Source organism: Caenorhabditis elegans, chromosome III (assembly GCF_000002985.6).
Source record: "Caenorhabditis elegans chromosome III".
Taxonomy (NCBI): domain Eukaryota; kingdom Metazoa; phylum Nematoda; class Chromadorea; order Rhabditida; family Rhabditidae; genus Caenorhabditis; species Caenorhabditis elegans.
In genome coordinates, this window is record NC_003281.10 from 4,688,775 (window position 1) to 4,715,245 (window position 26,471).

The window sequence follows — 26,471 nt, forward strand, 5'->3', positions numbered from 1 at the left end:
TTTCTAGACACAACATGACACTCTAAAAAAATCTGCTCAAATAAATTGAAGTTGGCAGAAAAAAAAAAATTTTACAGAAAAATGTTGTCAGAAAGTTGCAAAAGTTTGATAACATACTCACAAACCTTTTTCAAACAGGAATTTCATTAGATTCAGTATTACATTTTAAAATTAAACTCTCCAGATTTCCATGCATCTGCTGCGAAAGTAAATTACAGATTCTGAAAGCCGAAGATTTTAGCTCTCGCGCCAGGTTAAGTTTTATTTCATTCACATCTTATAGTTATCGTATTCCCGAGCAACGTGTTTATTTTCAATTAAACCTAAAAACTCCTTTTAAAATCAAACTTCAATTAGACATTCACTTGTTCTTATCAGCGGAAAAAGTTCAAAAACCTGGCTCTATCGACAGAAGTGAACTTTTCCATGAAAAATAGGCAATAACTTTAAAAACATAGCAGGTGGAGGGTGTAAAGGTTTTATGATTGGCGTATCAAACATTCAGAGCATCGAAAAAGATAATAACATGCACATTAGGCAATTGATTTCTGACGACGATCACACCGAACAATGTGTGGTATATTTGGGATTGTTGCCGCTGGAAATTATGAGCATTTGAATGTTCTTGCTGCAAATGGATTGGCTGCTCTTCAACACAGGTGGGGTTTTAAGTTTAAATTTTTAATAAGCTCTGTCTCAAAAAGTTTGATTTCATACATCTCCTACATTGGTTTCAGTTTGAATTTTTAACTGTTCAGCTCCTCATTCCTAAATATCTAATTTTTCAAAAAGCTCTCGTTTTCTCTTCCCGTTCATTCCGCTTCTGCTTAACTTAAGCCATCGTTCCACAAGAAGGCAAAAGTGTAAACTCCCTAATTGTATCCGAGCCAGTTTAGTCTGACTAGACGTCAATGGAGAAGTTATCAATTTTGCGTCAGAAATACGCTGAATCGCCAACATTAGAATCACGTTGCCAATTGGATGAAAATGACGCGTATGTAGAGATTGAACTGGCGTCTCGTGGGTCACAGCAAACAGCGCTAACCACTCGGACACACGACCAATAAAGTGCTTGTAGCGTTGCAGTGGTTGACATTGTTGCAAACAAGTAGATTGTGCAGTGATTTTGAGTTTGCAAAAAATCGAAATAGCTAAATGAATAAGTCTAGCATTTCTTGCAAATATTGTCTAGTTTCTAAATTGTTTTCCGTGCGTGATAGAAAAATAAAATACTAAAACAAATTAGTTGCAAATTTGCAATTCTTATCATGTATATTTTGCAGAGGAACTGAATCAACAGGACTCGTTGGTTCAGATGGAATCACTCGAGACCACGTGGAAATTATCAAAGGTCATGGACTTGTCCGAGATGTGATTACTGAAGATAATATCTCAAGAATGAATGGGCAATCGATAATAATTGGTCATAATAGGTATTCAACTGCAGGAAAGAAGAAGTCTGGAATCAATTGTGTACAACCATTTGTGGTATATACTGCAATGGGTACTGTAGCAATTGCTCATAATGGAGAATTGGTTGATGCGAAACAAAAAAGAAAGGAAGTACTTCATGAAGGTGTTGGTTTATCAACTGACACTGACTCAGAGCTTATTGCTCAAATGATTGCAAAAGCGATTGCTCTGAATGTAAAATGCAAGTATGGACAAGAGATGGGTGATATTACAAGAGTGAGTTTTTGAAAAACATGAAAATTCTTAAACCAAAAAACTTCAGGAGCTCGCAGTAACAATGTCTGCACTAAACATGTCATATTCTCTACTAGTAATGACATTTGATAGACTATACGCAATTCGTGATCCATTTGGAAATCGTCCACTTTGTGTTGGTACTGTATATTCTAAAAATGGAAATCCAGAAGCATTCATTGCATCTTCTGAATCTTGTGCATTTCCTGCAAATGCTAAATTAGATTTCGAAGTGAGACCAGGAGAAATTGTGGAATTATCGACAGGAGGAATCAAGTCGGTGTGGCAGGTAAACTTACATATATCTTGGCCTGCCTACGCGCCTACCTACCGCCTTCTCTGACCTCATTTTCTCATGTATGTATTTTGTTAGACATTAAAATTTAAAAAAGTGTTTTTAAAGTTTTGCAAATACATGTAGTTTTTAGACTTTCTGGTTATTTTTGGTATTTTCCAAAATTACAATCGAGACAGATGGGCTATGCTGAAAAATCAGAAACCTGGAATTATATGAGTCATTTCAGATGAAACCGAATACTCCTCTGGCTATGTGCATATTCGAATATGTCTATTTTGCACGAAATGATTCAGAAATTGAAGGACAACAAGTACAAACTGTTCGTGAAGAATGTGGAAAAACGATGGCTCTTGAAGATGATCTAGAAGCAGATATTGTTGGAAATGTTCCAGATTCTTCGCTGAGTGCAGCAATTGGATACGCTTCTCAGTCTGGAATCACATATGAACCTGTTTTACACAGAAATTCATATGTTGGAAGATCATTTATAGAACCAAATGATGAGATGAGACAAAATGCGATTAAAATGAAATTTGGTAAAATAAAGAAAACTATTTAGAAAGACTTCATGAATTCTATTTCAGGAGTATTGAAGAAAAAGATTCATGGACAAAGGATTGTGTTAGTAGATGATTCAATTGTACGTGGAAATACGATGAGAACTTTGGTAAAAATGTTAAGAGATGCTGGAGCAAAAGAGGTATTACCCTTGTTGTTAAAAATAATGATTTTTCACCTTATAAACCGTGAAAAAGGTCTTGACACGAGCAAAAATTTTCAGCTACCGTATAACGCGAGTAATTCTCCGTTTTTGCAGATTTTTCCAATACATATATTTGTTGTAAAACTGTGCATCTAGATGTTCAGCAAATATTAAGAAAACAATAGCGGAATACATAAAAACGAGAAACTGGAGTATACGGTAGAGTACGGTATCTTAGAAATTTCGATCGTGTCAAGACCGCATTATTCAAATAATACCTCTAAATTTAAAGGTTCATCTACGAATTGCTTCCCCGCCTGTAAAATTCCCATGTTTTATGGGAATCAACATTCCAACCACAAAGGAATTGATTGCTGCCGAAAAAACAATTCCAGAAATCTGCCAATTTGTTGGAGCCGATTCAGTACGGTATCTTTCGGTTGACGGTTTAGTTTCGGTGAGTTTGAACCTCACTTTCTCCTCAATTTAATTTTTTTTCAGTCTGTTCAAAAAGGAATCGAACGAGCTGCCAACTTCTCTCCAGGACATTGCACCGCATGTCTCACTGGAAAATATCCAGTTGCTATCGATTTATAATTAGTGTTTGAAAAGTTTGAATAGATTATTTGTATTCATGAAAAACAAAATCAATTCAATTAAAAATCAACAATGAATGTGTATAAAAATAAGAACAACAACAGTTTGCGGAAAAAAAATAAAATGATTAACAACAGAAATCAGGACGCTTACAAGCTCTTCTTCTTTCCACGAGATCTCAATGTTTTCTTTTCGACAGCAGCTGGACGGGCACTTGCAGCGACGGATTTGAGGATTGTCTGGAAAATTAATATAACCAAATTTTATTTAAAGTTTTTCGTACGTTGGATAGCGTAGATTTAGCCTGTGGAGTAGCAGCAGCAGCTGCCTTCTTTCCTGCGCGAGTTTTTGGAGTGAACTGTTTGGGTTCCGGCTTTTCAGTTTTAGGAGTCTTGATGACAACCTTTTTGGTGACTGGAGTGGAAACTTTCGGAGTTGCTTGTTTTGGAGTCACGGCCTTTGGAGTAGCTGCTTTTGGAGTTGCAGCTTTCACAATTTTCGGAGTCGTGCTTTTCGGGGTGACATCACTGATAAATTGAACCTCATTGTCAATGACCTTCTTAAGTGGCGTTCTTGGTGTTCCAGACACAGAGAAATCATAGTTGATCCCCATATTCTGCAGCTTCTTCAAAGTTTTGTTGAGATTTTGCACGCGTTTCTTGGCATTGATGACGTCATTTTTTCCGGTGGTATTGTTTCTGGCAATTGTATCTTTTTTAGCGATGCCCAAGTAAGATGGACGCATCACAAGCAGTGGGCCATGGCGCATTGCCTTCGGGATAAGTTCTGGTTTCATCACCTAAATTTAATAAGTTTTTCAAGGATATAATGGTAGAAGTTGACCTACCGTGCACCCGAGACGTTGCTCGAACATCAAGTAACCGTTCATTGATTCGGCAGCGATTTCAGCAACAGCCTTGTTGTCGAATCCAACGTACGCCCATCCCTTATGATTACCAGTCTAAAATAATGATTTAATACTATATTAACAGGTTGCTGAACCTACGCGTCTGTTTCTGGCCACACGAATTCTCAACACATTTCCGAACTGACGGAAATACCCGAGCAACTCCTTCTCGAAGAATCCAAACGGAATACGCTTAATCTTGACAACATAAATTTTCTTCAGCTGCTTTTTTTGGACTTTGTCTTGCTTCTGAGGTTGCTTGCGTCCTCCAGAACTGATCGAAGTTGGATTCTGGGCAACCATTGTGTCTGAGATCTGAAAAATGTGTATATTTCGTGCAATAAAAATTTTCAAAACAATATTTTGCAAATTATAAGAGTTTTCAGCTGTTCAAACATGAAAAATCAGGAAATAAGGTAGAAAAATTAGCTTTAAAATTTTGTGAGGGACAAAAGCAGTGTTACTGGCGCGTTTCTTCGTTGACGCAGTTTCCGTGCAAGGCGCATGTTTCGTGCTGAAGCGCACGCACACAAACATTTTTGTTGTTTCGTCGCATTTCTAAACTTTTTCATCCAATCAACCGATTTTTGATCTCTTATTCTTATCACGAAGGTCAATTATTATTCTAAACGGTTTAGACAATAAATACATACTTTCTATTTTCAAAACTCCAATCAGTTCCTACTTAACTTTTCGCTTTTATTCACTGCCTAATATCAGAGGTAGTTATGTACCGAGACGTAAAATTGTTCAATGTTTTTTAAAGTGTTTATATTTATCCTCTCTGTTCGACTCGTCGATCATTGAGTTTCGATGCGTTCTTTCTTAAATAATTACATTTCAAAACAACATTAACGTCTTTCCCGAAAAAGTCATTCTCCTTTTTGCTGTTTTTTAGATGCATTCATTTTTGTGTAGTGATTAATGATTCCCTTTCAATATTTCCAGATTCAATCGTGATATCGTTTTGATCTATGTTAGCATAAATAATCGTTTCCAATTTAGTTTATTTTTAGGAATGAGTGATTCGGACGACAATGCCTACAGCGATTATTTGGGAAATCGAAGAGCTGCTCTCCAAAAGAAGCGACAACCGGTACGAGTTTGTGAGAGCGACGACTCAGACGACGATTTCGATACCAGCGGTCCATCGCCAATGAGAAAAAAGACGCGGGAAACCCAACTCTTTCCGGACGACTCGGATGATGATGAATGCGTTGAAGTAGAGAAAGAAACATACTCCCAAAAAGTCAGACACGAAATTGATGATGTAGAAGAAGGTTAGTGTTATCATACTTTTTTATACAGCTCATACAAATATTTTAGCTTATCGTCGATCTATTTACAAGCGAGAGACCGTTATTCACGCACCAGTCGAGAAAAACAATGTTATTAGTGGACTGTTGAAAATCTGTGAAGGTTGGGACGAAGCTGCAAAATCAGGAGCACAACCGGAGGTTGAAGATGTGAAAGACGACTCAGACGCGGATGAATCAGTGAGAGGAAAAATTGTTTTTTTCTTAAATTTTGCTTATTTTTTAGAGCATTGCTGCTGAAAACTTTCCCGTCACAGTGGTTATTCTGGATTGTGAAAGTCACGGAAATGATATGAAATCTCGTCATGACATCTTTCTCGAATCGACGTTCTCTGAAATTAGAAGAATTTATGCGACGAAATGGGGATGCCCTGTATCTTGTGTAGTTTTCAGTCACAATGGCAAGACAATTGACACATACACGACACCACAAAGCTTGGGTTGGCGTCCGATGACACTACCACATCCACTCATTGAAGCAAGCAAGGAAGCAGGAGAACCTGCGGAAGTGTTCACAATTGAGAATTCGCCTGACTCTTTCACAATCAAGGTGTTGCTTGCAAGTCGAAGAAAGCCGGTGCAAGTTGAAGCAGCTAAGGATACAACAATTCAAGAGATTCTTCAGAAAGTGATTGATGCATTCGTTGAAGATAAAGAGGAGAATATTCCATCAATTGAATCTATGAAGGTCGTATTCGATAATGAACGTATCAAAGATGTGAATATCACTTGTGAACAGCTTGACTTAGAAGATGACGACTGCATCGAAGTTTATTTCTGAATTCTAGAAACTGTTTTTCTGTAAATTTGACTACCTTAACATCTATTGAATCTCATCGGTGTTTTTTTTGTTATGAGTTAGATCTCTTTTGTTTTTGATTTTAAATCGCTTTATTCACTTATGAAAAACCCATGAATGTGTTTCTTTGTCAAGTTTAACTGTCTAATGAATGTCAGAATCTCCTGTGTCAGCTGTTTTTTCTTCTTTCCTTGTGGTTGCAATACCATTTCATATATGTTTCAATACAACCAATTTTAGATTAATCTTAACTTTTTAGGCTGGAAACCATGGTCAACACACGCCCACCAAAAATAGATGAATTGCTGAAAATCGATCCATATTTGCACGATTTCCAAGATGAGATTTCGAGAAGATACGGTGTCTTTCTTGATTATCAACGCCGTATCGAAGAATGTGGTGGCATGGAAGAATTTACAAGCTCGTACAAACAATTCGGTCTGAATGTGCAACCAGACAATTCAGTGAAAGGCCTTGAATGGGCTCCAGCAGCCGAAAAATTGGCATTGATTGGAGATTTCAGTAAGCTGTTCTACTGAATTTGATAATGTCTCAATTGTTATGAATTCGATTCTTCTTAACATTAAAGGTTTAACAATAGATCCTAGATATTAATGTTTCTCATAATTAAATTAATTCGAATCATTTTCAGATAATTGGGATCAGAATGCCAATGTGTACAAAAAGGAGGAGCATGGCAAATGGAGTATTACTGTTCCTGCAAAAGAAGACGGATCCTGTCCCATTCCTCATAACTCGGTGATTAAAATCGCAGTTTCTCGGCATGGAGCAACTCACTTCAAATTGAGCCCATGGGCAACTTTTGTGACATGCCCAAATCCAAAAGAAACGGTCATCTACCATCAAAACTTTTGGAATCCACCTGAGAAGTATCAACTGAAAGAAGCTCGCCCAGCTCGTCCGGCGTCCCTTAGAATCTACGAGGCTCACGTTGGAATCAGTAGCTCAGAGGGAAAAATTAACACATATCGTGAATTCGCTGACGATGTCTTGCCGAGAATACAAAAGCAAGGATACAATGCAATTCAGTTGATGGCAGTGATGGAGCACGTTTATTATGCATCATTTGGATATCAGGTTTCGAACTTTTTCGCTGTTTCCAGTCGCTGTGGAACACCAGAAGATTTGAAATATTTGGTTGATAAGGCTCATTCGTTAGGAATCTTCATGCTTCTTGATGTTGTTCATTCCCATGCTTCCAAAAATGTGGAGGATGGTCTCAATCAGTGGGATGGATCAAATGGCGGATATTTCCATGATAATGCACGTGGATATCATAATCTCTGGGATTCCAGACTTTTCGATTATACTCAGTTAGTTCGATTGTTTTCTTCAATATATTTATAATGTATTAATTCAGAACTGAAACTCTTCGTTTCTTGCTCTCCAATGTTCGTTGGTGGGTTGAGGAGTATGGGTTTGATGGATTCCGATTCGATGGTGTTTCCTCAATGATTTATCATTCCCATGGAATGAGTGAGTTTCCTCCAAAAAAAAACTAAATTCTGACACTAATTAATTATAATTTCAGATGATGACTTCTGTGGGGGATATCCCATGTACTTTGGTCTTAATGCTGATACGGACTCGCTCGTTTATTTGATGCTTGCTAATGACTTCCTTCACAAAAAGTATCCATTCATGATCACAATTGCTGAAGAAGTTTCTGGAATGCCAGGAATATGTCGCCCTGTTGAAGAAGGAGGTCAGGGATTCGATTACCGTTTGGCGATGGCTCTCCCCGACATGTGGATCAAGATTTTGAAGCACACATCTGATGAAGATTGGAAAATTGATGATATTGTGTTCAACTTGGAAAATAGGCGCTATGCTGAGAAACATGTTGCATATGCTGAATCACACGACCAAGCTCTCGTAGGAGACAAGACAATTGCATTTTGGTTGATGGATAAGGAAATGTACGACTTCATGTCTACAGACTCACCTCTTACTCCAATTATCGACAGAGGATTGTCCCTTCACAAGTTGATCCGTCTTATTACTATTGGATTAGGTTAGTAGTTTACTTCAAATTTTCGTTTCTGCTTGCAAAATTTTGCTGAAAATATTTTTTTAGGCGGAGAAGCATGGCTCAATTTCATTGGTAACGAATTCGGACATCCTGAATGGCTCGATTTCCCACGCGTCGGAAACGGAGAATCATTCCATTATGCTCGTCGTCAGTTCAATCTTGTCGATGCCGAATATCTTCGTTACAAATTCCTGAACAATTGGGATCGTGAAATGATGCTGCTAGAGGAGCGTACTGGATTCCTTCACAAGGGATACGCTTACACATCATGGAAGCACGACGGAGACAAAACTATTGTCTTTGAGAGAGGTGGCTTGGTATTTGTGATCAACTTGCATCCAACTAAAAGTTTTGCTGACTACTCGATTGGAGTTAATACTCCTGGAAGGTAATTTATCACTTTATCATTATTTTTTATTTCAAAAATCTTTTTCAGATACCGAATCGCTCTTAATTCTGATGAGTCAAAGTTTGGAGGCCACAACCGTATCGACAACTCCATCAAATTCCACACCACTGATGATGGATACGCTGGTAGACGTCATCGTCTTCAAGTTTACATCACATGCCGCACCGCCATCGTACTCGAGAAGGAGGATGATTAGAAATTATTCATGTACCAACATTTTGCTCAATTATTTTTTGCCCAAGTATCTAACACTTGCCATACAACGTACCATACGAGATTACTCCCCCGGTTAGATTTATTTCCACTTTCTGGTGCCATTCTTTAAAGCATTTTTATATATTACCTACCTCTATCATTGCCATTTTGTGTAGTTTGAATTTTTTAATTATATATTGCATGCAGAGTTGTTAATGTTGAAACCCCGTATAGATGAAGATTTAGATAATAGAAATAGTTTATAACACATACATTAAAAGTATTTTATTCGGTTTAACTACCATTTTGAATTCATTTTCCATTATAATTTCCTGTATTTAGTTGAACTTATACTTTCAGCTTTGAAATGCTCCGATTGGCTGTGGCCAATCAAAAACGAAGTTTATTCTTATCAGTTCCATGTAGTAGTCAACAGGATCATTACAAAGTTCTTGGATTGGCACAATCAGCCTCGCAAAAAGATATTAAATCTGCATATTATAAACTTTCGAAACAACATCATCCAGATACAAATCCTACAAATAAGGAGGAGGCTGCTAAAAAATTTCATCAGGTACTTATTGATCCCGTTTTGTGATTTTTGCGCTAAAAACGGTTTAACACGTTTTTTGATAAATAAGGGTGTGCGCCTTTAAAGAGTACTGTAATTTAAAACTTTCATTGCTGTGAATTTTGAAAATGTGTTTATTAGTTTAAAACAACTAAAATGCAACCATTAAAACACATAAAAAACTAATTGTGAAAAAACGTTGAAAAATTACAAAAATTCCACACACCCCTTTAAAGGCGCACACATAATTGTACTTTAAACAAAATTGTCCTGACGAGACCAGGAATACCGTAATTTTGTTGCAAAAACCGGAAAACATTGCATTTTGGTAACATAAAAGTTGCTTCCTGTGAGTTTTTAATGAATATTTTTCAGGTTGCCATGGCTTACGAAATCCTGAGCTCAGAAGATAAACGAAAAGCATATGATATGACACGAATCAGAACTTCTCCGATGCCTAATGACCCATCATCATTTAGCAATCGATATCGGCGGCGGACATCTTCAAATTTAAAACAATATACAGATATTGATATTGACTACAAAGATTTTGAACATTTTCAACGGAGCACACGACGAAGACCTCAATATCATTCACATTTTGATATGCCAAATGAGTTTTACGCAGAGTTTGGAGGATTTAAGAAACGAGTATTCAAAAGTGAATATGAAGAAGCACAAGAGAAGGTTTGAGAATCTCCCGGTGGGGTTTTAGAGCAAACTTTGAAAATTTCAGCACGGATCAATGTATAAAGATGGTCGAGCAGCGCAAAGAGAAATGGAAGAGCTCCGACGGCAAGTTGAACGAGAACAAGCGGCTCATCAAGCTCGATATCCAATCCCCACATTTGAGCAGATAATGAGAGATAAACGAGCAAAAGAAGCCAGTGAAGCACGACAGTACATGGCTGGAATGTTTGTGACTGCTGTGATAGCTGGATTTTTGACTGTACTCTTGAGTCGTTAGCATTGTCCCGGTAGCTCGGCATTAGATCCAATTGATTTTCGATAGGTTTTCATTTAATTTTTAGAAATAAATTTTAAATTAATATTTCACTTTTTCTTCTGGTTTTCTTTGAAAAAAGATTTAGTTTATATTTAGATAAAATAAAATGTTGAGAAACATCTTGAGAAAATTATATTTTATGCGAAAATATTCTTTGCTCGCCAATCGAGCGCATCGAGATCAATATCCTCTCCGTCATCATCTTCCTCTTCTTCCGGTTCTTCTCGTTTCAGACGTCGCTCTCTCGCCTGATTCAATCGTTTCTCCTTCTGAATCTCCATATCATTCAACTTCTTCAATGCAGCCATTTGTTCGTCGATTCGCTCCAGTTCCAGCTCTCGTTGCACAGCAGCTTCGAGTTCTTCGGCTTTTGTATCCAATTCGACTTGCTCTTCGCCAATCTCCTCTTTCCATCGCTCGTATTCGGCATCGAGTTCGGCATTTCTTTCACGAGTTTCACGAACATTTCCATCCAACCGCTTATCATCGAAAAATCCGGCAGGAACACCTTCAATCAGGTTAGAGTTGTGGCCTACAGTGGCAGTTTTTGAATCATCTTTACGGAACGGAGTGCTGAAAATTAAAAAGATCTATTTTAGTTTAAATAATTAAATAACTACCTTTCATCATCGAAAAAGTCTGTGGGTAGAGTCGTTGGTCCCTGATTTGGTACTTCCTTTTGTTTCTTATTCGGTGGTTCATCTGTATTTCTGGTTGAACTCTCCTTTCCACGCTTCTGAGCACTTGTCTTCAACTTTTCAATACTATCTCTGTGCTTCTTTCCATTAACATGTGCCGTCCAGATTTTCGGCTTAATCTCTGCATTGCACACCAAGCACTGAATATTTCCATTTGGTTTCTGCTTCGCGATCATTGGATTAAGGCTCATCTATATACAATTTTGTTTTTAGTTTTGAAAGAGTAATGATTAAAGTATTCAAATTATGAATAAAACATAAGTCATGATATTGAAAAAAATTATAGCGATTAAAATTACAAAAATTTATACAATGGCAATTAAAAATACAACCCGAGTTCTAATTTTAAAAAAAGATGAAGATAAAAATGTTGTAATTGAAAAGACACCGTGCGAGATTAGATTGATATATATATTCACAGTTTAATGGGCTCGAGGTCAAATTTGCAAGTAGAATCGATTCGGAGGATGAAGGGGCCTTTGTCGCCTGCCTGAAAATTAAAGATTTATTTTTTGCATGAATCCAAGGATCCAAGGCGCTACAGATAATATTTTAAAGTTTTTTCAAGTTTCAACTTACCGTATAAGTTGAAATTTTCACGTAATACTTTCCTGCTGGAACTTTTTCCAGTGTGAGAACAGTGTATCCAGGTCGATATGCTCCCGAACTTTTCGTTTCCAAGAAAACAGTTCGATCTGATGAGTTTTGTTTCATTTCCAAAGCGACACAAAACTGTTTTGGAGCTTTTAATTCCATAAATAAAGCGATTTCATCTGACTTTGAGTGAAGTGTGAGTTTCATGATAGGGTATCTGGAAAATTGATTTTTTTTATCAAAAAATTGATTTGTCAAAAAAATCTTTAATTTATTTTTAGAATGTGATTTTTTTTCTCGTTTTTCTCATCACTTAAATATTTTTGTTAATTTTTAAATATTTGTTGATTACGCTCTTCATTCTAATTTCTCATCCAAAAAAACTCACTTATCAGAGCCATCCCAGTTTCCACGAGTAGTTTTGGAAATTGAATAGGGAAGCTGTACAGGTTCTAATTTAACATCAGTTGTTGAAAATACACGAAGAGAATAGTTGATTGTATTGGTTTTCTCATACTGAGCAACAACCAACGTGTATTTGGTAATTCCTGGTTTTTTATTCGAGAGTTGACATAAATACAATGGACTATTGATACGAACACCGTCGGATATTGGTTGCGGGTTGCCTGGAAAATGGAAATTAATATTTTACTCATTATATATAATTCAAACAAAAAAAAATCTAACTTGGTATATAGATCTTTTGCCCAGTTTCATACACAATAAGAGTGATAAACTCTTTGTTCACAGCAAAATCGTCGATCGCAGTGATATGCCTTGTTAATAGAATCCACACAGCTGCAGCTTTCTGATTCAAATTCACTGTTAGCGTGTATTGAGGATTCTCTCCAACTGTGTAAACATCTCGAATCGGTCCAGTGTCTTGTGTCCACGTGGCATGATATACAGATTTGAATGGAAAGAGATCAGCATTCCAGTTGACATAGATCACATCAAAGAAGTGACGAACAGATTCATAATCAATCCAAAAGATTCCATCATCTTTCTCCGCTGCTACTTCCGGATCGAAAGCCAAAGCATTTTTCATTTTGGCAGTCCAATTGACTTTATCCTTATCTGAGAAATTTCCCTTCCATCTTGAATGTGTCCACGGGTTCTTCACTTTGAGTAAGCGTTTTGTCTGAAATTTTTAATATGCAATTTGTAGATTTTTTCGAATTTAATAATGTCATTTATAGCGAGCAATACGCATTTTAATAGATTTTTTTCGTATTTTTGGCAAAAAAAAAGTTTTTTGCATTTTTTTTGATAAAAAAGTAAGCGAAAAAACGGATAAAAATCTAAAAATTTAAAAATGTTTAAATTTTACAGTTATTCCGAAAAATCACACTCGAAATCATATTTAAAATTAGTTCGCTTTTTTTTTTAGCTTTTTAGCAAAAAAACGTTTTTCGTTTTTGATTTGGAGAAGAAAAAATGTTCAATAACGATTCAGAATTATGTCAGAAAATTAAATATTTTTTAAATGCATTTTCCGAACAATTTTTACAACAAAAAAAGATATTGGGCCACTAGGAGCCATACAAAAATCTTTATAGTATTAAGTCAAATGTTATAAAAAAAACATTCGTTCTTGATTTTAGCAAAACTCGCAGAAAATATTTTAAAAAATTTTACCTCAACACAACGTATATCTATCACAGCATAAGCATGTGTTTCAACGAGTCCTGATCGCTTTTGCATGTCTTCTGTCATTTTTCCAGTTGCCAATGTGATAAGGCAATCTCCACGATGAAATCTGTCGAAGAGCTTACGAAAAACTTCGTCCGGATCTGCCTTCGAAGTATCGGACAATTCAATTCTTTCAGGAATCCAGCCGGTTAGAGCATTTAGGTCAATATTCTGAAAAATTTTTTAATTTAAAAACTAAATAAAAATACAGTAAACAAACCGAATTAGATCCAGGAAAGTCATATCCTCCCATAACTTTCATATAAGCTTTCTCTAAAAGTGAAACCCAAAGTTCTCCTTTATTCTCTGTTTGTGAGCACATCATTCGATTATTCTCGTCAACTGGGAAATAATCATCAATTAAAACTTTCCGCCATGCACCATTCAGGTGAAATTTGAACATGTATTTTCCAGCAGGATTGTAAATTGGTTTTCCATTAGCATCTTGTGGGAAGATTATACTATAAAAAGTAAACAAATTACTAAAATATTATGCCCGAAAGAATTTACCTTGTTACAAGTTGCTTTTTGAACCGTTTTTCATAAAGAGCGGCAATAGACAGAGAAGAGATGAATGAGCAATCAGAGATAACCGTTTGTTTTATTGTGTGGCAATCAATTGAGAAGATTATCGTTGGATTTTCGAATAATTCACTAACCCGTTTCCAGCACTGAATAATGAAAGTTTAGAATTTAAAATTAAATAAAGTAAACCCACTTTTAACTTCATCCTCTGTTTTTGTGTTAAACTAATTTTCCCTTCAGGATCCGTGAATTTGCCTTGTTGACCTTTGAATTCATTCACTTTGTCGTAATTGTGAAATGGAACATAAAGTTTGTTGTTAATATTCGAAGTTGTGAACAAGACTGCCAGTTCTTCCTTTGTGAATTTTTGAGAATTCGATGGAGAAGGAGGAAAATTCCGAGTTGGAGATTTAAATGGCTGATTTGATGGAGTGGAAGGAGACGGTTGATTATTGAAATTTAAATTTGAAAGATCTGAAAAAGAATAATTTTCAAATTAATATACAATTCTTAATTCCAACCATCTACTGGTACTTCTGGAAAAAGCAATTCCACCTCTGTGACTTTCTTTTTCAAAGCTACAAGATCTTCTATACACTTTAATGCATTTTCGGCGGTGGATCTTAGTCTTTTTAATGTTTCCTGTGGAAGAGTTCGATTTCTTGAAGCTCCAAGGCATTGCTCTACAACGTTCTCGTATACTTGTCGAGCTTCATCCACTTGGTTTTCGTAGTTTTGAAATACTGCGGCTTTCACCATCAAATATTCAACATTATGCGCTATGTCATCTGTTGTTGGAGGATACTAAATGATTTAAAATAAATAAATATTCATTGTGACCAAAACTTGCTTGTTGTTGAAGGTTCTGGATATTTGATTTTAGGAATTCTGCTCGATTTATGCATTCCATTACATTTTTTCGAAAAATTGGCAGACATTTCTTTTCCTGAACTAATCTGAGCAACTGATTTCCAGCCTCGGTATAACAGAAAATCGCTTCTTCATACTTTTTACCCTGAAAAATTACTTTGAGATTTCGAAATCAACTGATTGATCAAACATTTTCGACAAAAATTAACTATTTCAGCAAAAAAAGCGATTTAAATTACCTGATCATAATATACGGCTTTTTGTGATAATTCGAACGCGGATTGTGTTGCCTTTTCATCCATACGCTGAAAACAGGAAATACTATTTCAAGAAAAAAATCTGATGATGCTGAAATTGTTCAAATAAAAATGAGAAAGTGTCTGTGCTCTCTGCGTTTTGTACAGTCTCTCGCCTGTAAGTTCAATGGAGCGCGGTTGTATGAAATACATTTATTTTATTTTTCCAACTCATTTTTTTTTCAATATTTGAAATTTTAAACTTAGAACCTTTTTCTGGCTTGAATAATCTTTAAAACGCATATTAATCACTTTAAAATATAGAAAATTCAGTAATTCAGTTAAGTTTTTATGCCTCAATGTAAATTATCCCTGATCTCCTTTCCAAATTGTTATTTACTTTGATCAAATTGAACATTTTTGTGTTTTACGAATTTCTTTTATTTTTTTCAGGTGATGATAAATCTCAGATGTGTATGTCGGGCTCCAGTAGCCAACTTGACACAGTTCACTCGTGGAATGAAGAAATACTCATTTCCTGTAACGTATGAAAGTGAGTTATTTCTTTTCTTTATTTTGAAGACTATTAGAATTTTTAACAACTGCTTCTTCATTCTATCAATTTCAGATGTCCGATTTCCACCAAATGGACAGTTGAAGCTACCAGTGATGCCAGCTGAGCCATTTTATGATGCCGAAAAAGGAGAGAAAAAGTAAGAGTTTTATCTCTAACCTATTGATAAAAGTAATTTAATTCAGATACAAGTCAACAAAGCGAATGATTGAGGCGAGAGGAGTAGAAGAAGTACATACAGAACTTATTCACGAGCAGTATGGCCTTGCTGCTGTATCAGGAGGATTCATTGATAGTGATGACTTCAAATTCATTCAAGATCGAATCAATAAAAATCTTATTGACAATCAGTTTTCTGTCTGGCGAGTTGATGCACCATGGCTGCCGAGAACAAAAAAAGCACAGGGAACTAGGTTAGGAGGTGGAAAAGGATCCATTCAGAAGTATGTGACACCAGTAAGAGCAAATCGTATTATTCTGGAAGTTGGCGGGCATATCACTGAAATTGAGGTATTGTTTATCATCTCAAAATCTCCCGAATTCAATTCCATGCTTAACATCTTATAGGCGAAAGCATTTCTCCTGTACCTTTGCGAACGTTTCTCATTCCCAGTCGAGTTCGTAAGTGAGACAATGCTTGCAGAAAGACGTAAAAAGGCTGAAGAAGAACGTGCGATGAACAAAAATGGATTTAATTGGGGTAAAGTCATCAAATACAACATGCAGAATTGTAACAGTTGGCTTTCAAGCTACGATGTCGCCTGGAAAGGAAAATATCGATAGTCCCCAAGAATTCTCATGGAAATTTTTTTAGAAATTGTAGTCTTGTTTTTATTTTTTTGAACTTTTTTGTTGTTACTATGAAGATTCTCCTTAACCTAAATATTCAAAGAGTATTATATTTATGCAAAAAGCTTGATTGCGCAGTCTAACACTGTATCTAGATAATTTTCAATTTATTTTTAAAACTAAATATTTCAAGTCAGCCGATTGGATGGCATTTGGAGACGATGATATTCTTTCAATCCCATTCAAGTGAGTTTTATGCACACTTTTATCTTCAATTTAATGTTTTTCTTCCAGGTATTTCGTTATCTGTATCGGAGGTCTACCATCTTCAGCACTTTTAATATGTGTTATATTATCTCTTCTACTGCACTTTGATCAGGCAACATCTACACATTGTGAAGTTGCCAACTGGTTACCATCCATATCAGCTGCAGTCTCAACGTATACACCTGAAAAGTATATTTGGAGAATTCTAATCGGATTGCATATTGGACCCCGATTGGTAGTTGCAATTGCATTCAGAAACTTTTTATTGGGATCTCCTCTACGACCTCTTACTGGACATAAAAGGCTTCGGTTTTTGTGCAATTTGGCTTGCTTTCTCAATCTTCTAGAGAATTTCTTCCTTCTGGCATTAACATCGATTTCATCAAGTGAAGATCACTGTAAGAACTAAAATGTATGAAATAGTTAACTATTTTTAAATTCAGCTCTTCATGCTAAATGCTTCGGTGGATTTGCTATTTGTTCGATTATATACATGCTTTTGAGCACATGGCTTTTCAATGAAACTGGAAGGAGAACTGCAACAAATTTGGTAAGTTTGCTCACATAATCTTGAAAATTAAAGAGATTAGTAAATAAAAAAGTAAATATTATCTAGACACGAGTAGTTTCGCCATAAATACAGTACTCGACACGCCTTTTTTTCTGTAAAATACAAACAAAAGATGGATCGATGAAAATTCTACAGCAAAAAGGTTTGAAGCTACAGTAATCTTCATAGGCGCACATCAGTTTGTATTAAAGACAAAAATGTCGTGTCCGGTCACCGTAGTTTTGGCAAAATCTGGCGTCTTGAATAACAATTTACGAAAAAAACCTTTATCCCCCAAGTCTAACTATTTTCATAAATTTTTATTTATTCTCCAAAACTTGTTATCTGTGAGAAATTAATTTAGAAAATTAATACTGAAATTGCAGGGTCAACGTTCGCACGAATATAAAATCCTGGGAGCTGCTATTTTCGTTCTATGCTTTTTCCTTGGAGCATATCTTTATTGGAGGCATAACACGTACTGCGAGCCAGGAATTTACACGCTCTTCGCACTTGTCGAGTACTCTGCCGTTTTATCAAACATTTTCTTCCATTGTACTCTATATTATGACTTCCATGGCAAAAATATTGTGTTAACCTCATCGTTTGGAGGCGGACACTACAACCTTCTGCCAACTCAAATCGATAAGGATACGTAACAATTGATGGGTCCTGATGTGATGACAGTTTTATTGCATGATATAATAATATATATTTATTTATTCCAATATTTATTGTTTCGAAAAGCTTCTAATTTTTCGGTTTGCTTCGGGTTTTAAAAATATGTTTCACTTGCATTTTCTCATATAAATGGTTTTCAAAAATATTTGTTTTCACACTGAAATTTAGAAGCAAATAGCCTTACCGTGGCATTCTAGTCTTCACGCGACACCCTAGTTTACAATATGCAAAAATTGCTCCCTCCTTCGTCATATGAATCACTTCTACATTTGAATCAATTTCTCGAAAATTGTAACGGAATCGAATCGTTTGCCAAGTTTACCAGAAAGTGGCCACTATAAGATGAACGATAAGAAAACTGAGAACCTGGGAAAGACCAAGTCAGGAAAGCAAATTATGAAACCTGGATACGATAAGAAAGAAGGTCTTGGTATGGTAAGTATAACTCTCGGCACACGGGCGCCTTTATCATCAAATAATGGAAGAACCGAAATGCGTCCTTCTAACACGGCCATGTGTCAATTTACGCGGCTCGTGTATTCCTCGAGGAAAAGCTGCACATGACTGTATTTGAACTTCACACACTTTCAAGTTGATTTTTTTAATATAAGTTTTTGTATACATATTTAGTCTGGAAACGTTTGTCTCGGTGACCATGTCGTTTTTTAATACATGGCCGTGGCCGCGAAACAGAAAACTCGGCCACCTTCATGAAATGGTTATGAAGCATTTTCTGGAAAATCGGTTTTGCAACACTACCTAATAATATAACTTTCAACACACGTTCATAGAAGAAAATTCGAGTATCCTCATTCGCCAGCTTGAAAAATGTGTCGTTATGAAAGAGCAAACTCGGCCACCGATTTTCGCGGCCACGCTGCAAATGCCCCCGCTACCACAGGAATGTTAAAAATTTTCAGGATCAAAAGGAAATTGTTGGAGATGACAAGAAAGACAAGGAGGCTCGAAAAAGGGAGAGAAAGTTACAAGATGAGTTTGCTGAATTGAAGAAGGACGAAGAAAAGGACAAAGAAGAGGCGGAAAAAGAAAAGAATGAAAAGGAAAAGAAAGAGGAAGAGAAGAAAGAAGACGGACATGAAAAGAAAGAAGACAAGAAAGAGGATAAGAAAGAGAATGAGAATGATGAGAAAAAGGAAAAAAGTAAGGATGACAAGAAAGAAGAAAGCAAAGAGGATAAAAAGGAAAAGACAAAAACCGAGGATAATGAGGGAAAGAATGAGGAGAAGAAAAAAGAAAAGAAAGAAGAAAAGAAAGATGAAAAGGAGAAAAAGGAGAAGACAGAGGATGATAAAGAGAAAGAAAAGGAGAAGACGAAAGAAGAGAAAGTCAAAGAAGATCCGAAGAAGGATGATAAAAGTGGTGTGGATACTATCAAGAAAGAAGGATCAACTGCGCCAGCATCAACTGCTTTGGTCCCACCTCCTCCACGTCAGAATATTCGTAAGTGGTCCTGTTACAAAGAACTATGAGAATAAGATTTTTTTTCAGCGCCTCCAACACCACGTCGTCCGCCTCCAAAAAAGAAGAACGCGTGTTGCGTCGTGCTTTGATGGCAACTCGTATAATAGTACTGTCCGGGGTCTAATGAAGAGTTTTAATTTGTAAAAATTATTTTGACAATGCCCAGTGTTCTGCAATATATGATTTTTTTTCTCAATTAATGGGAGTGTTGTTAAAAATTCCAAGGATTCAATTATATAATCGACTACATTCTACTTTGAATAAAAACAATACTCGGAAGTTTGCGTCTATGTAAGCAAACGTGTTTTGAAAAGTTTCCATGGAGATTGGAGGCACATAATTTTTAGAATCATTCATATAAACTTGCTTCTTTCGACATTTTCCAATTATTCCACAATCCTGAATCAGGAACCAATTGCACTATTTAGTTAACTGCTTTAAACGTTTAAAATTATCCAACAAAAAATCGTTTTAATAAGTTGTTCCAAAAACATTTTACATGATCACATCACTAGATTTTCCTCCGATCTATACATCCATAGATAAAGTCAGTCAAGACATCACTGGTTTATCAATAAAAAAATATGCAAATGACTCCCTAATCACCAAACATTTGAAGGATATATCTACATTTCAAGAGACATCGTTTCCAGTTTCCGTACTTCTCAGAATTCGTTTCCCATGGCACTTTGCCATTCTTTTCCTCTTCTCCTTCTCTCCACATTCCAAATCGATGTTCTTCTTCTTCTTCTCGTGTGTGAGTGCTCCGTTGAGCTTCAACTCCGCCCACATATTTCTCGTTTGCTCTAGTAGTCTAGTACGTCTTCACATTTCTCTGTTTTTGCCCATTTTCTCTTCTTTTCCAGAGAAAAAAGCCTCCACGCTCAACACATCCAGAATTTTTGTTCGATTTTTAATGAAACTCGTGAGTTTTTGCAGAAAATCCGTGGAGCAATGTCGTTGAGCAAGCAGGAACATCCAGATGATCGTATTTCGGCTCTAGACTTTCTTGGAGGACATCTCAAAATTGGAGTTACTAAACCAGTAAGTAGCTTATAGTTGGTTGAGGCAATGTGTGCTTTACTAATAGGAAAATAACCAGTTCTAACAAACTCCAAACTAGTTTTGAATTATTCCATCAGAGCTTCTGTGTAATCATGGAAATTTCGAGCTACCTATGCCTTGTAGGCTCATAGCTAGGTATTCTTGTGCCTGCTTGTAGGAAGCATTGTGATTATTCAAAAGCTCAAATCTTTACGACCAAATTGTTTTTCAGGAATTTTCGAAATAAATAAATGTTTAAACTTGGATTTTTAGAACATCACCCCCCCCCCCCCCATGGTGGCAAAATGACCAAATGTCATTGTAAAAATTAATTTCAAAAGGGTAAAATGAAAGTTGGCAAAAAGTTTAAATAACATTAAAAAGATTTCAGTTTTTAATTTTTTTTGGTATATTTTGAACAAATCTCAATTAGCGATAAATACTCTACTATTATGTGTGAAACTATAATTGACTTTATTTATTAAATGACACAAAGAAACATTCCAAAACATCACTTCAAAGTTTGAAAAACATAGAGACCACGTGATATGTAAAGCTTTATCAGAAAATAGGATAATTTTAAATTAATTAGTAACAATTCGAACACGGAATCAAAAAACACAAAAACTATGTTCCCATGGAAATCTTTTTCTGATGTCATTGTGTTCTGCTTTATTCATTTTTCATCCAAAGTATCAGTTTCAAATTTCAGCGTCCCCAAATACGTTTTGATTTGTCGAAACGTCATGTGGATTTTGGATTCAACATCAAGCAGTTCTTCACGACTCGAATCGGAAAACCAAAAGAGTTGAATAATGAGAAGTTGGCGGTGATTCAGGAAGTAATTGAAGAAGAACAGGTTGGTAAAATCTCACAGCTAGAGCTTCTAGGGGTACGCCTTCAAGCTAAGCGTAGGTCGCCTTTAAGGAAGGCAGGTGGGTAGGCACTCTTGTACCTACGTGGGAGGGTGTTTGCTCCCGTAATATATTTAACACCCTAAAACTGAAGAGGTGTCCGATTTGGATCTAGAATGATATGTTTCTCATTAAAACTTCCTCTCGTTCTTTATTGAAAAGCGAGAGGAAAAGGAGGGAGAAAAGAAGATGAAAAAAATGTACATTCGACTAAATTTATGGCTTGAGAAATGAGATTCATTTTGAAGTGGCAATGGGGATACGGTAGCTCGCCAAGGTCGTAAATTCCAGTGAAGTGGATTTTCTTGATTCTATTTATAAACTTTCCTAATTTTTTTTCATCTAAATAAATTTCAAATTTCAGTTTCCATGGCTCGATCTTCCAGTTGGACTTCGCGAGCAAATCATTCACAAAATGCCTTTAAAATCAAGAATCAGCCTGGCAGCCACATCTAAAGGAGAACGATATCTTGTACAGAATATGAAAGTGGAATGCAAACTTTTTGTCATGGATGATGTGAGCCGTCGTACTTCAAATCTTCTTCGTTATCCAGATCTTCATTGGAGAGTTTTCTCAAGACCTGGTGTAAGTTCTTCCATAGGTAAAACAATAGGAAAACATTATATATTTTCAGAAAAGATACTTTTTGAACTTCATCTGCGATTGGCAGCACGATATTGCAATTTGCTTCTGCGAGGAGCGTCGAACGCTTCTTGGAAGATCAGGCGCTACAAAAGTGTACTGGTTAACCCCGGGAGGAAAAATCAAGAAGACTGTAATTCCAAATATAAATGCATTTGATCTTGCCGTGCAAACCGCCAAAGACTTTTTCAAAATTATCACTGAGGACTGTAAGAAATCGTCTCTCGCTTTGCCCGGGTGGCCAGAAAAAGTTTTTGAGATTCCGGAGCTTCAGAAGAGCTTCATTATCGGTAAGTTGTTGAGTTTTTTTCTTACTCGGTTCTATATTAACACCGAAAACTAAAAAGAGGTTCGGTTGAGAAATGAAACCAAAGCCAAGATATAGGCGGAGCCTATTATCGACTTTTCTTGCATCCGACTTTTTCGACACATTTCTTTAAGTTTTCTTGATATGCCCATGCGTATTTGAATCAGTTTATATCAAACAAAATTCAATTATATCCAGTTTCGCGGTTTTTGCAATAGAATTACGATACCGGATCTCGAAACGACTGAAATTTTGCAGCTACCGTAACCATAAGTTTTATGAATTTCCCCTTTTCCATAGTTTCCCTCAACGTTTCGAAATGTTTGACACAAACGCTTGTAACTTTTTTGGAACTTTTTCAACACAAGAACTATTAAAAAATACTGGAGGAGTTGAGAATTGAGAACAACTTTCGGATACTGTAGCTGCAATGTTTCGATCGTTTCGAGACCAGGTACCGTACTGGTTCCTCAAAAAGTGTCAAATTTCGTTGGTTTTTTTTTCACAGAACAAGACTAGGATCACACAAACTTGAAACTGCTATATATAATGAAAACTAATTCAATCAACTTTATTTCTCTCTCAAAGTTTTAAAACAGTAATAATTTGGAAAATTACAGGATCCAGCTATGATGACGTTGAGTCAATCCATAAAACATATGATTTCTTCCAACCATATTCATTTGATGTCTATATGCATAAAACCGCTATAAAGTATCTTTGGCCGTTCTCATTGCTTACTGTAGCTCGTCACGGACTGATTGATTGGTTCAAGATGCGTGCAAACGATCGTTCTCTTTGTGATCAAATGCTTGATAAGGATCTTCGAATTCTCATTCTTCATGACTCTTTTGTTAGGTGAATTATAGATTTTTAATTTTTATAAATTTCTGAATTTCCAGCCAAGAAAGAATGCGTGACTATATTGACAAATGGGCACACGGTGGTGTTTCCGATAAGTTCTGTTGGTGGGCTATAAGTACTCATCTCGAATTGGAAGTAGAAGAAGTGATTGATCGACTAATTGTGGAGTTTGTTGAAGCTAAATATGGACCTAAATTGTTAGAATTTAGACATTCTAAAGGTTTTATATTTCTTATTTTCAGCTGTATTGCTGAAGAGAACCCGAAAAAGCCGCAACCAGTGCAAACTGTAAAAATGGTAAGATATGTAGTGTACAGCGCCTTGGATCCAACAAAGATTGCACATTTGTACATTCGGGATAAAATGGTACTCTTCGCGAATACTGGATGTGCTCCAAGAATTGACGAATATGGATTAATTACTTACAGAACTAGATCAGGAATTAACGAAACTCAATTCTAATTTTTTTTTGTATTTTTTGAATTTCTCTGATTTTCCGTGAAAACATATTATATTCCTAATTATCTCTTCATAAAATTGCATGGAAAAAATTGTTATAGTCTTCTTTTGTAGCCGCCACGTGCTCTTCCCGTCTTCTGTGGAAGTTGGTACGTGATTTTCAGCATTTCCAGTAATTTCACCAGTTTTCCTTTTCCAATCCTTCCAAGTGGGCCGTCAGCTTTCTCTAGACGAATCAACATTTCTTCCTGAAAATTTACAATAAACAAAGAGTTGTGGAAACTTTGGAATCTAACCAAGGATACAGGTTGGAGTGAGAGAATGTGCTCATGTAAAACTGTATTCTGATCACTTCGAAGCCATGTTAAAAATGCCAATTTCAATGCACTCAAGTCATGTTTGCCACTGGTACTGGAAGCTGACATATCATCATCATCTTCTTCATCGTCTCCAACGTCATCACCGCAAATTTTTCCAACTTCTCGCTCGTCATTTGATATATTCAATGTTTTATCACCATCATTATCTTCATCCAGATCATCGGAAACATTGGATACATTTTTGGAAGTTTCATCTGAAACTATTATATAATATTAATATCCTTCTAAAGCAACTAGATAAAATGTCTAGCAATTTTTCAATTTAATTGAAAATGAATAAACTCACCAGAAATAGCATTCTTGACTCCTTGCTTTTTAGGAGAAACTTTCTTCGGCGATGCAATCATTCTTTCACTTAATGTCTTCGTCTTGATTGTTTTCCTTCCACCCTTTCCTCCTTGTTCCGAAACCTTTTCTAAACTTGCAGATCTGACAAGCGGACGAATTGTAGGTGTTCCTGAGCAAATTTCTGGATGTAATGTGATATATGCTTTCTTCAGAATCTGAATCATCGCTTTCTTTCCTTTTGGCCGCATCCCGATCTCTTTCATTCGTTCTTTTAATTCTGCTTCTTCCATTGAATCGAATGCAGGCATTGGAGTTATATCATTGGTCTTCAGAATTTTGACATGGGATCCGAAGACAGCTTTTGAGGTAATGTTGCGGATTGGAGTAATGACATTGGATGTAGTTGGAAGATTTGTAGACGGTTGATTGCTCCATTCATCGAATGAATCCATTGTCACATTAGTAGTTGGTTTCTGTGGAGTAGAGTGTACTGATTCATGTGGTTTATCTTCCATGATTTGTTCTGCATCATCTTCCACATTTTCGACAGCTTTTCCGAATCCAAAGAAAGGATCATCAGATGTGAAGTAGTTCACAGATTTATCAAGTTCGATTGGGTCGCTATGAGACGCAGTTGGCTCTATTTCTACAGGATCAGCTACTACAGAATCTATCTTAGCTTCAGGCTCTACCACGTCCTCAACATCATCGACTTTCTCAAGATCTTCCTCCTTATCATTTTTCACAATCAAGTCTAATCCTACAGGTCCATACTTCGAAGCCAAATCCCTCACACCATCCTTATCATCATCATTCCATTCGATATTTGCAGTGAATACAAATGAAATCCATGCTTTCACAACTTCTTTTGTGTGCTCGACTTGAATATTTTCAGATTTAGGGTTCAGTCTGATAAGTGATGTCCGATGTTTCAAGATCATTGTCTGACATTTTACACGATGACCATCACTGCAGGTAATGAAAATGTGAGTTGGTAATTGTTCAGAATTGTCATCAAGAACTTTTTGCATGTCAGATGAGAGTTGTTCGTATCGGGAAATCTGAAAAAGTGATTTTTTTTAAATTATAATAAACTAGAAAATTACTTTTTCAATCATTTTCTTCATTTGAAACGCATGCTCAGTCACTCCTTCCTCTCGTTTCTTTTGATTTTTGATAGATTTACTGTGAAACTCGTCAATAAATCTTGAATGAAGTGTCGTAAGAACCTCACATTGACACTTTTTCGGTGCCAATTCCACAACTGCAAACGATCGAGGACGCTTCCGTTTTCGGTTTTCCTCATCATCCTCAGCGATTCGTGCAAATTTCACGTTGTTCTTCGATAGCTCCCATGATTTTGGAAGTTCCTGTGGTTTTTCGAAAGGTTTTTCAAATAGATGAGTCTTTGAAGATGGCTTCTCATAAACTTGATCATCTCTGAAATATGTTTTTGCATCACAGAATATCCTTCTACTGAAACTAACTTTTCTATGGTTTCGGTGAGTGTTTTCGATTTTCTTGTAGTTTCCTTCTCCTTCTCTGATTGTTTCGCTTTGCAAACTTTTACATGAATATCTCTAAAATTTGAACAGTGAGAAGAAACACAAATAATATTTCAAACCTTCTGGAATTCATCCAAAGAGTCATATCTCGTGCACACGTCGCACATTTTACAGGTTTCTTAGCCGGTGCTTCTTCATCATCGTCGCTCAGTGTGATCTCTTCGAAAGGAGAAGGAACATCTCAAAAAGTAAATTAATTGATTTAATTGGGAAATTTGATTTGAAACTTACTTTTGTCAGATTCATTTCTTACAATACTCTGCACACTTCCAAGTTTTTGAGGACGCCTAGAAAAAAAGACAGATATTTTTTAATTTACGTTTAGGTTAAATAGATACGACAGAAACAAAAACCTTACTACCTTGGCGCGGATGAGATCGAGTTTTGGGACAGTGCCTTTTTTAGTGATGAATCATTCATATGAGTAGAATCTAGAATACTTTTTTTTCTTCTAAAACTGAATTTGCAATTCTTATTCCAATATCAAT

The 26,471-nt window shown here is 36.1% G+C and overlaps 12 protein-coding genes and 1 non-coding gene across 14 annotated transcripts; 8 read left to right on the forward strand and 5 right to left on the reverse strand.

Moving 5' to 3' along the window:
- The first annotated feature begins 505 nt into the window (after positions 1-505).
- On the forward strand, positions 506-3,397 carry ppat-1 (Amidophosphoribosyltransferase). The gene is made up of 7 exons (NM_065557.8): positions 506-659; positions 1,284-1,689; positions 1,736-1,996; positions 2,232-2,541; positions 2,590-2,705; positions 3,001-3,165; positions 3,210-3,397. The coding sequence occupies exons 1-7, from the start codon at positions 571-573 to the stop codon at positions 3,303-3,305; spliced, it is 1,443 nt and encodes a 480-aa protein (NP_497958.1). The 5' UTR covers positions 506-570; the 3' UTR covers positions 3,306-3,397.
- T04A8.17 lies at positions 860-997 on the reverse strand. The gene has a single exon (NR_003435.1). It is a non-coding gene; the product is annotated as a small nucleolar RNA T04A8.17 (small nucleolar RNA).
- On the reverse strand, positions 3,324-4,524 carry nifk-1 (RRM domain-containing protein). The gene is made up of 4 exons (NM_065558.8): positions 4,312-4,524; positions 4,153-4,266; positions 3,589-4,104; positions 3,324-3,544 (listed from the first exon to the last, which is right to left on the reverse strand). Exons 1-4 carry the CDS (start codon positions 4,513-4,515, stop codon positions 3,455-3,457), a joined length of 924 nt encoding a protein of 307 aa, NP_497959.1. The 5' UTR covers positions 4,516-4,524; the 3' UTR covers positions 3,324-3,454.
- Positions 4,525-5,220: 696 nt separating this feature from the next.
- On the forward strand, positions 5,221-6,496 carry T04A8.8 (Rad60/SUMO-like domain-containing protein). The gene is made up of 3 exons (NM_065559.8): positions 5,221-5,492; positions 5,539-5,708; positions 5,755-6,496. Exons 1-3 carry the CDS (start codon positions 5,231-5,233, stop codon positions 6,307-6,309), a joined length of 987 nt encoding a protein of 328 aa, NP_497960.1. The 5' UTR covers positions 5,221-5,230; the 3' UTR covers positions 6,310-6,496.
- An 86-nt stretch (positions 6,497-6,582) lies between these two features.
- T04A8.7 (1,4-alpha-glucan branching enzyme) lies at positions 6,583-9,240 on the forward strand. Of its 2 annotated transcripts, none has more exons than NM_181902.3 (6): positions 6,583-6,916; positions 6,980-7,661; positions 7,709-7,824; positions 7,880-8,362; positions 8,426-8,768; positions 8,817-9,240. In NM_181902.3, the coding sequence occupies exons 1-6, from the start codon at positions 6,889-6,891 to the stop codon at positions 8,983-8,985; spliced, it is 1,821 nt and encodes a 606-aa protein (NP_871631.1). In that variant the 5' UTR covers positions 6,583-6,888; the 3' UTR covers positions 8,986-9,240. The 2 variants fall into 2 exon arrangements, with proteins under 2 accessions (NP_871631.1, NP_497961.1); NM_065560.7 differs by having other exon boundaries at positions 6,587-6,849; positions 8,817-9,236.
- A 104-nt stretch (positions 9,241-9,344) lies between these two features.
- Positions 9,345-10,606, forward strand: dnj-18 (J domain-containing protein). Its single transcript, NM_065561.7, has 3 exons — positions 9,345-9,558; positions 9,931-10,242; positions 10,292-10,606. Exons 1-3 carry the CDS (start codon positions 9,352-9,354, stop codon positions 10,520-10,522), a joined length of 750 nt encoding a protein of 249 aa, NP_497962.1. The 5' UTR covers positions 9,345-9,351; the 3' UTR covers positions 10,523-10,606.
- Positions 10,607-10,632: 26 nt separating this feature from the next.
- Positions 10,633-11,450, reverse strand: sel-13 (Zinc finger protein 830; the record flags this gene model as incomplete). The annotated part of the gene is made up of 2 exons (NM_065562.6): positions 10,633-11,134; positions 11,182-11,450. 2 exons carry the CDS (start codon positions 11,448-11,450, stop codon positions 10,699-10,701), a joined length of 705 nt encoding a protein of 234 aa, NP_497963.1. The 3' UTR covers positions 10,633-10,698.
- A 100-nt stretch (positions 11,451-11,550) lies between these two features.
- clp-2 (Calpain catalytic domain-containing protein) lies at positions 11,551-15,251 on the reverse strand. The gene is made up of 11 exons (NM_065563.5): positions 15,180-15,251; positions 14,921-15,085; positions 14,592-14,874; positions 14,264-14,544; positions 14,056-14,216; positions 13,766-14,006; positions 13,492-13,716; positions 12,541-12,994; positions 12,242-12,479; positions 11,839-12,070; positions 11,551-11,749 (listed from the first exon to the last, which is right to left on the reverse strand). The coding sequence occupies exons 1-11, from the start codon at positions 15,240-15,242 to the stop codon at positions 11,675-11,677; spliced, it is 2,418 nt and encodes an 805-aa protein (NP_497964.1). The 5' UTR covers positions 15,243-15,251; the 3' UTR covers positions 11,551-11,674.
- A 378-nt stretch (positions 15,252-15,629) lies between these two features.
- Positions 15,630-16,633, forward strand: mrpl-16 (Large ribosomal subunit protein uL16m). Its single transcript, NM_065564.8, has 4 exons — positions 15,630-15,729; positions 15,805-15,889; positions 15,936-16,260; positions 16,318-16,633. Exons 1-4 carry the CDS (start codon positions 15,633-15,635, stop codon positions 16,531-16,533), a joined length of 723 nt encoding a protein of 240 aa, NP_497965.2. The 5' UTR covers positions 15,630-15,632; the 3' UTR covers positions 16,534-16,633.
- A 99-nt stretch (positions 16,634-16,732) lies between these two features.
- pgap-2 (Post-GPI attachment to proteins factor 2) lies at positions 16,733-18,178 on the forward strand. Its single transcript, NM_001384079.2, has 4 exons — positions 16,733-16,785; positions 16,834-17,204; positions 17,250-17,356; positions 17,743-18,178. The coding sequence occupies exons 1-4, from the start codon at positions 16,745-16,747 to the stop codon at positions 18,013-18,015; spliced, it is 792 nt and encodes a 263-aa protein (NP_001369853.1). The 5' UTR covers positions 16,733-16,744; the 3' UTR covers positions 18,016-18,178.
- A 25-nt stretch (positions 18,179-18,203) lies between these two features.
- T04A8.13 (G-patch domain-containing protein) lies at positions 18,204-19,665 on the forward strand. The gene is made up of 3 exons (NM_065566.5): positions 18,204-18,472; positions 18,958-19,498; positions 19,547-19,665. The coding sequence occupies exons 1-3, from the start codon at positions 18,380-18,382 to the stop codon at positions 19,606-19,608; spliced, it is 696 nt and encodes a 231-aa protein (NP_497967.2). The 5' UTR covers positions 18,204-18,379; the 3' UTR covers positions 19,609-19,665.
- A 769-nt stretch (positions 19,666-20,434) lies between these two features.
- T04A8.18 (F-box domain-containing protein) lies at positions 20,435-23,848 on the forward strand. The gene is made up of 7 exons (NM_001136369.3): positions 20,435-20,563; positions 21,276-21,422; positions 21,842-22,063; positions 22,113-22,410; positions 23,048-23,285; positions 23,330-23,488; positions 23,534-23,848. The coding sequence occupies exons 1-7, from the start codon at positions 20,474-20,476 to the stop codon at positions 23,751-23,753; spliced, it is 1,374 nt and encodes a 457-aa protein (NP_001129841.1). The 5' UTR covers positions 20,435-20,473; the 3' UTR covers positions 23,754-23,848.
- Positions 23,806-26,414, reverse strand: him-18 (SAP domain-containing protein). The gene is made up of 8 exons (NM_065567.9): positions 26,345-26,414; positions 26,215-26,270; positions 26,043-26,163; positions 25,906-25,998; positions 25,525-25,858; positions 24,417-25,479; positions 24,047-24,324; positions 23,806-23,998 (listed from the first exon to the last, which is right to left on the reverse strand). Exons 1-8 carry the CDS (start codon positions 26,401-26,403, stop codon positions 23,846-23,848), a joined length of 2,157 nt encoding a protein of 718 aa, NP_497968.3. The 5' UTR covers positions 26,404-26,414; the 3' UTR covers positions 23,806-23,845.
- Between the last annotated feature and the right edge of the window lie 57 nt (positions 26,415-26,471).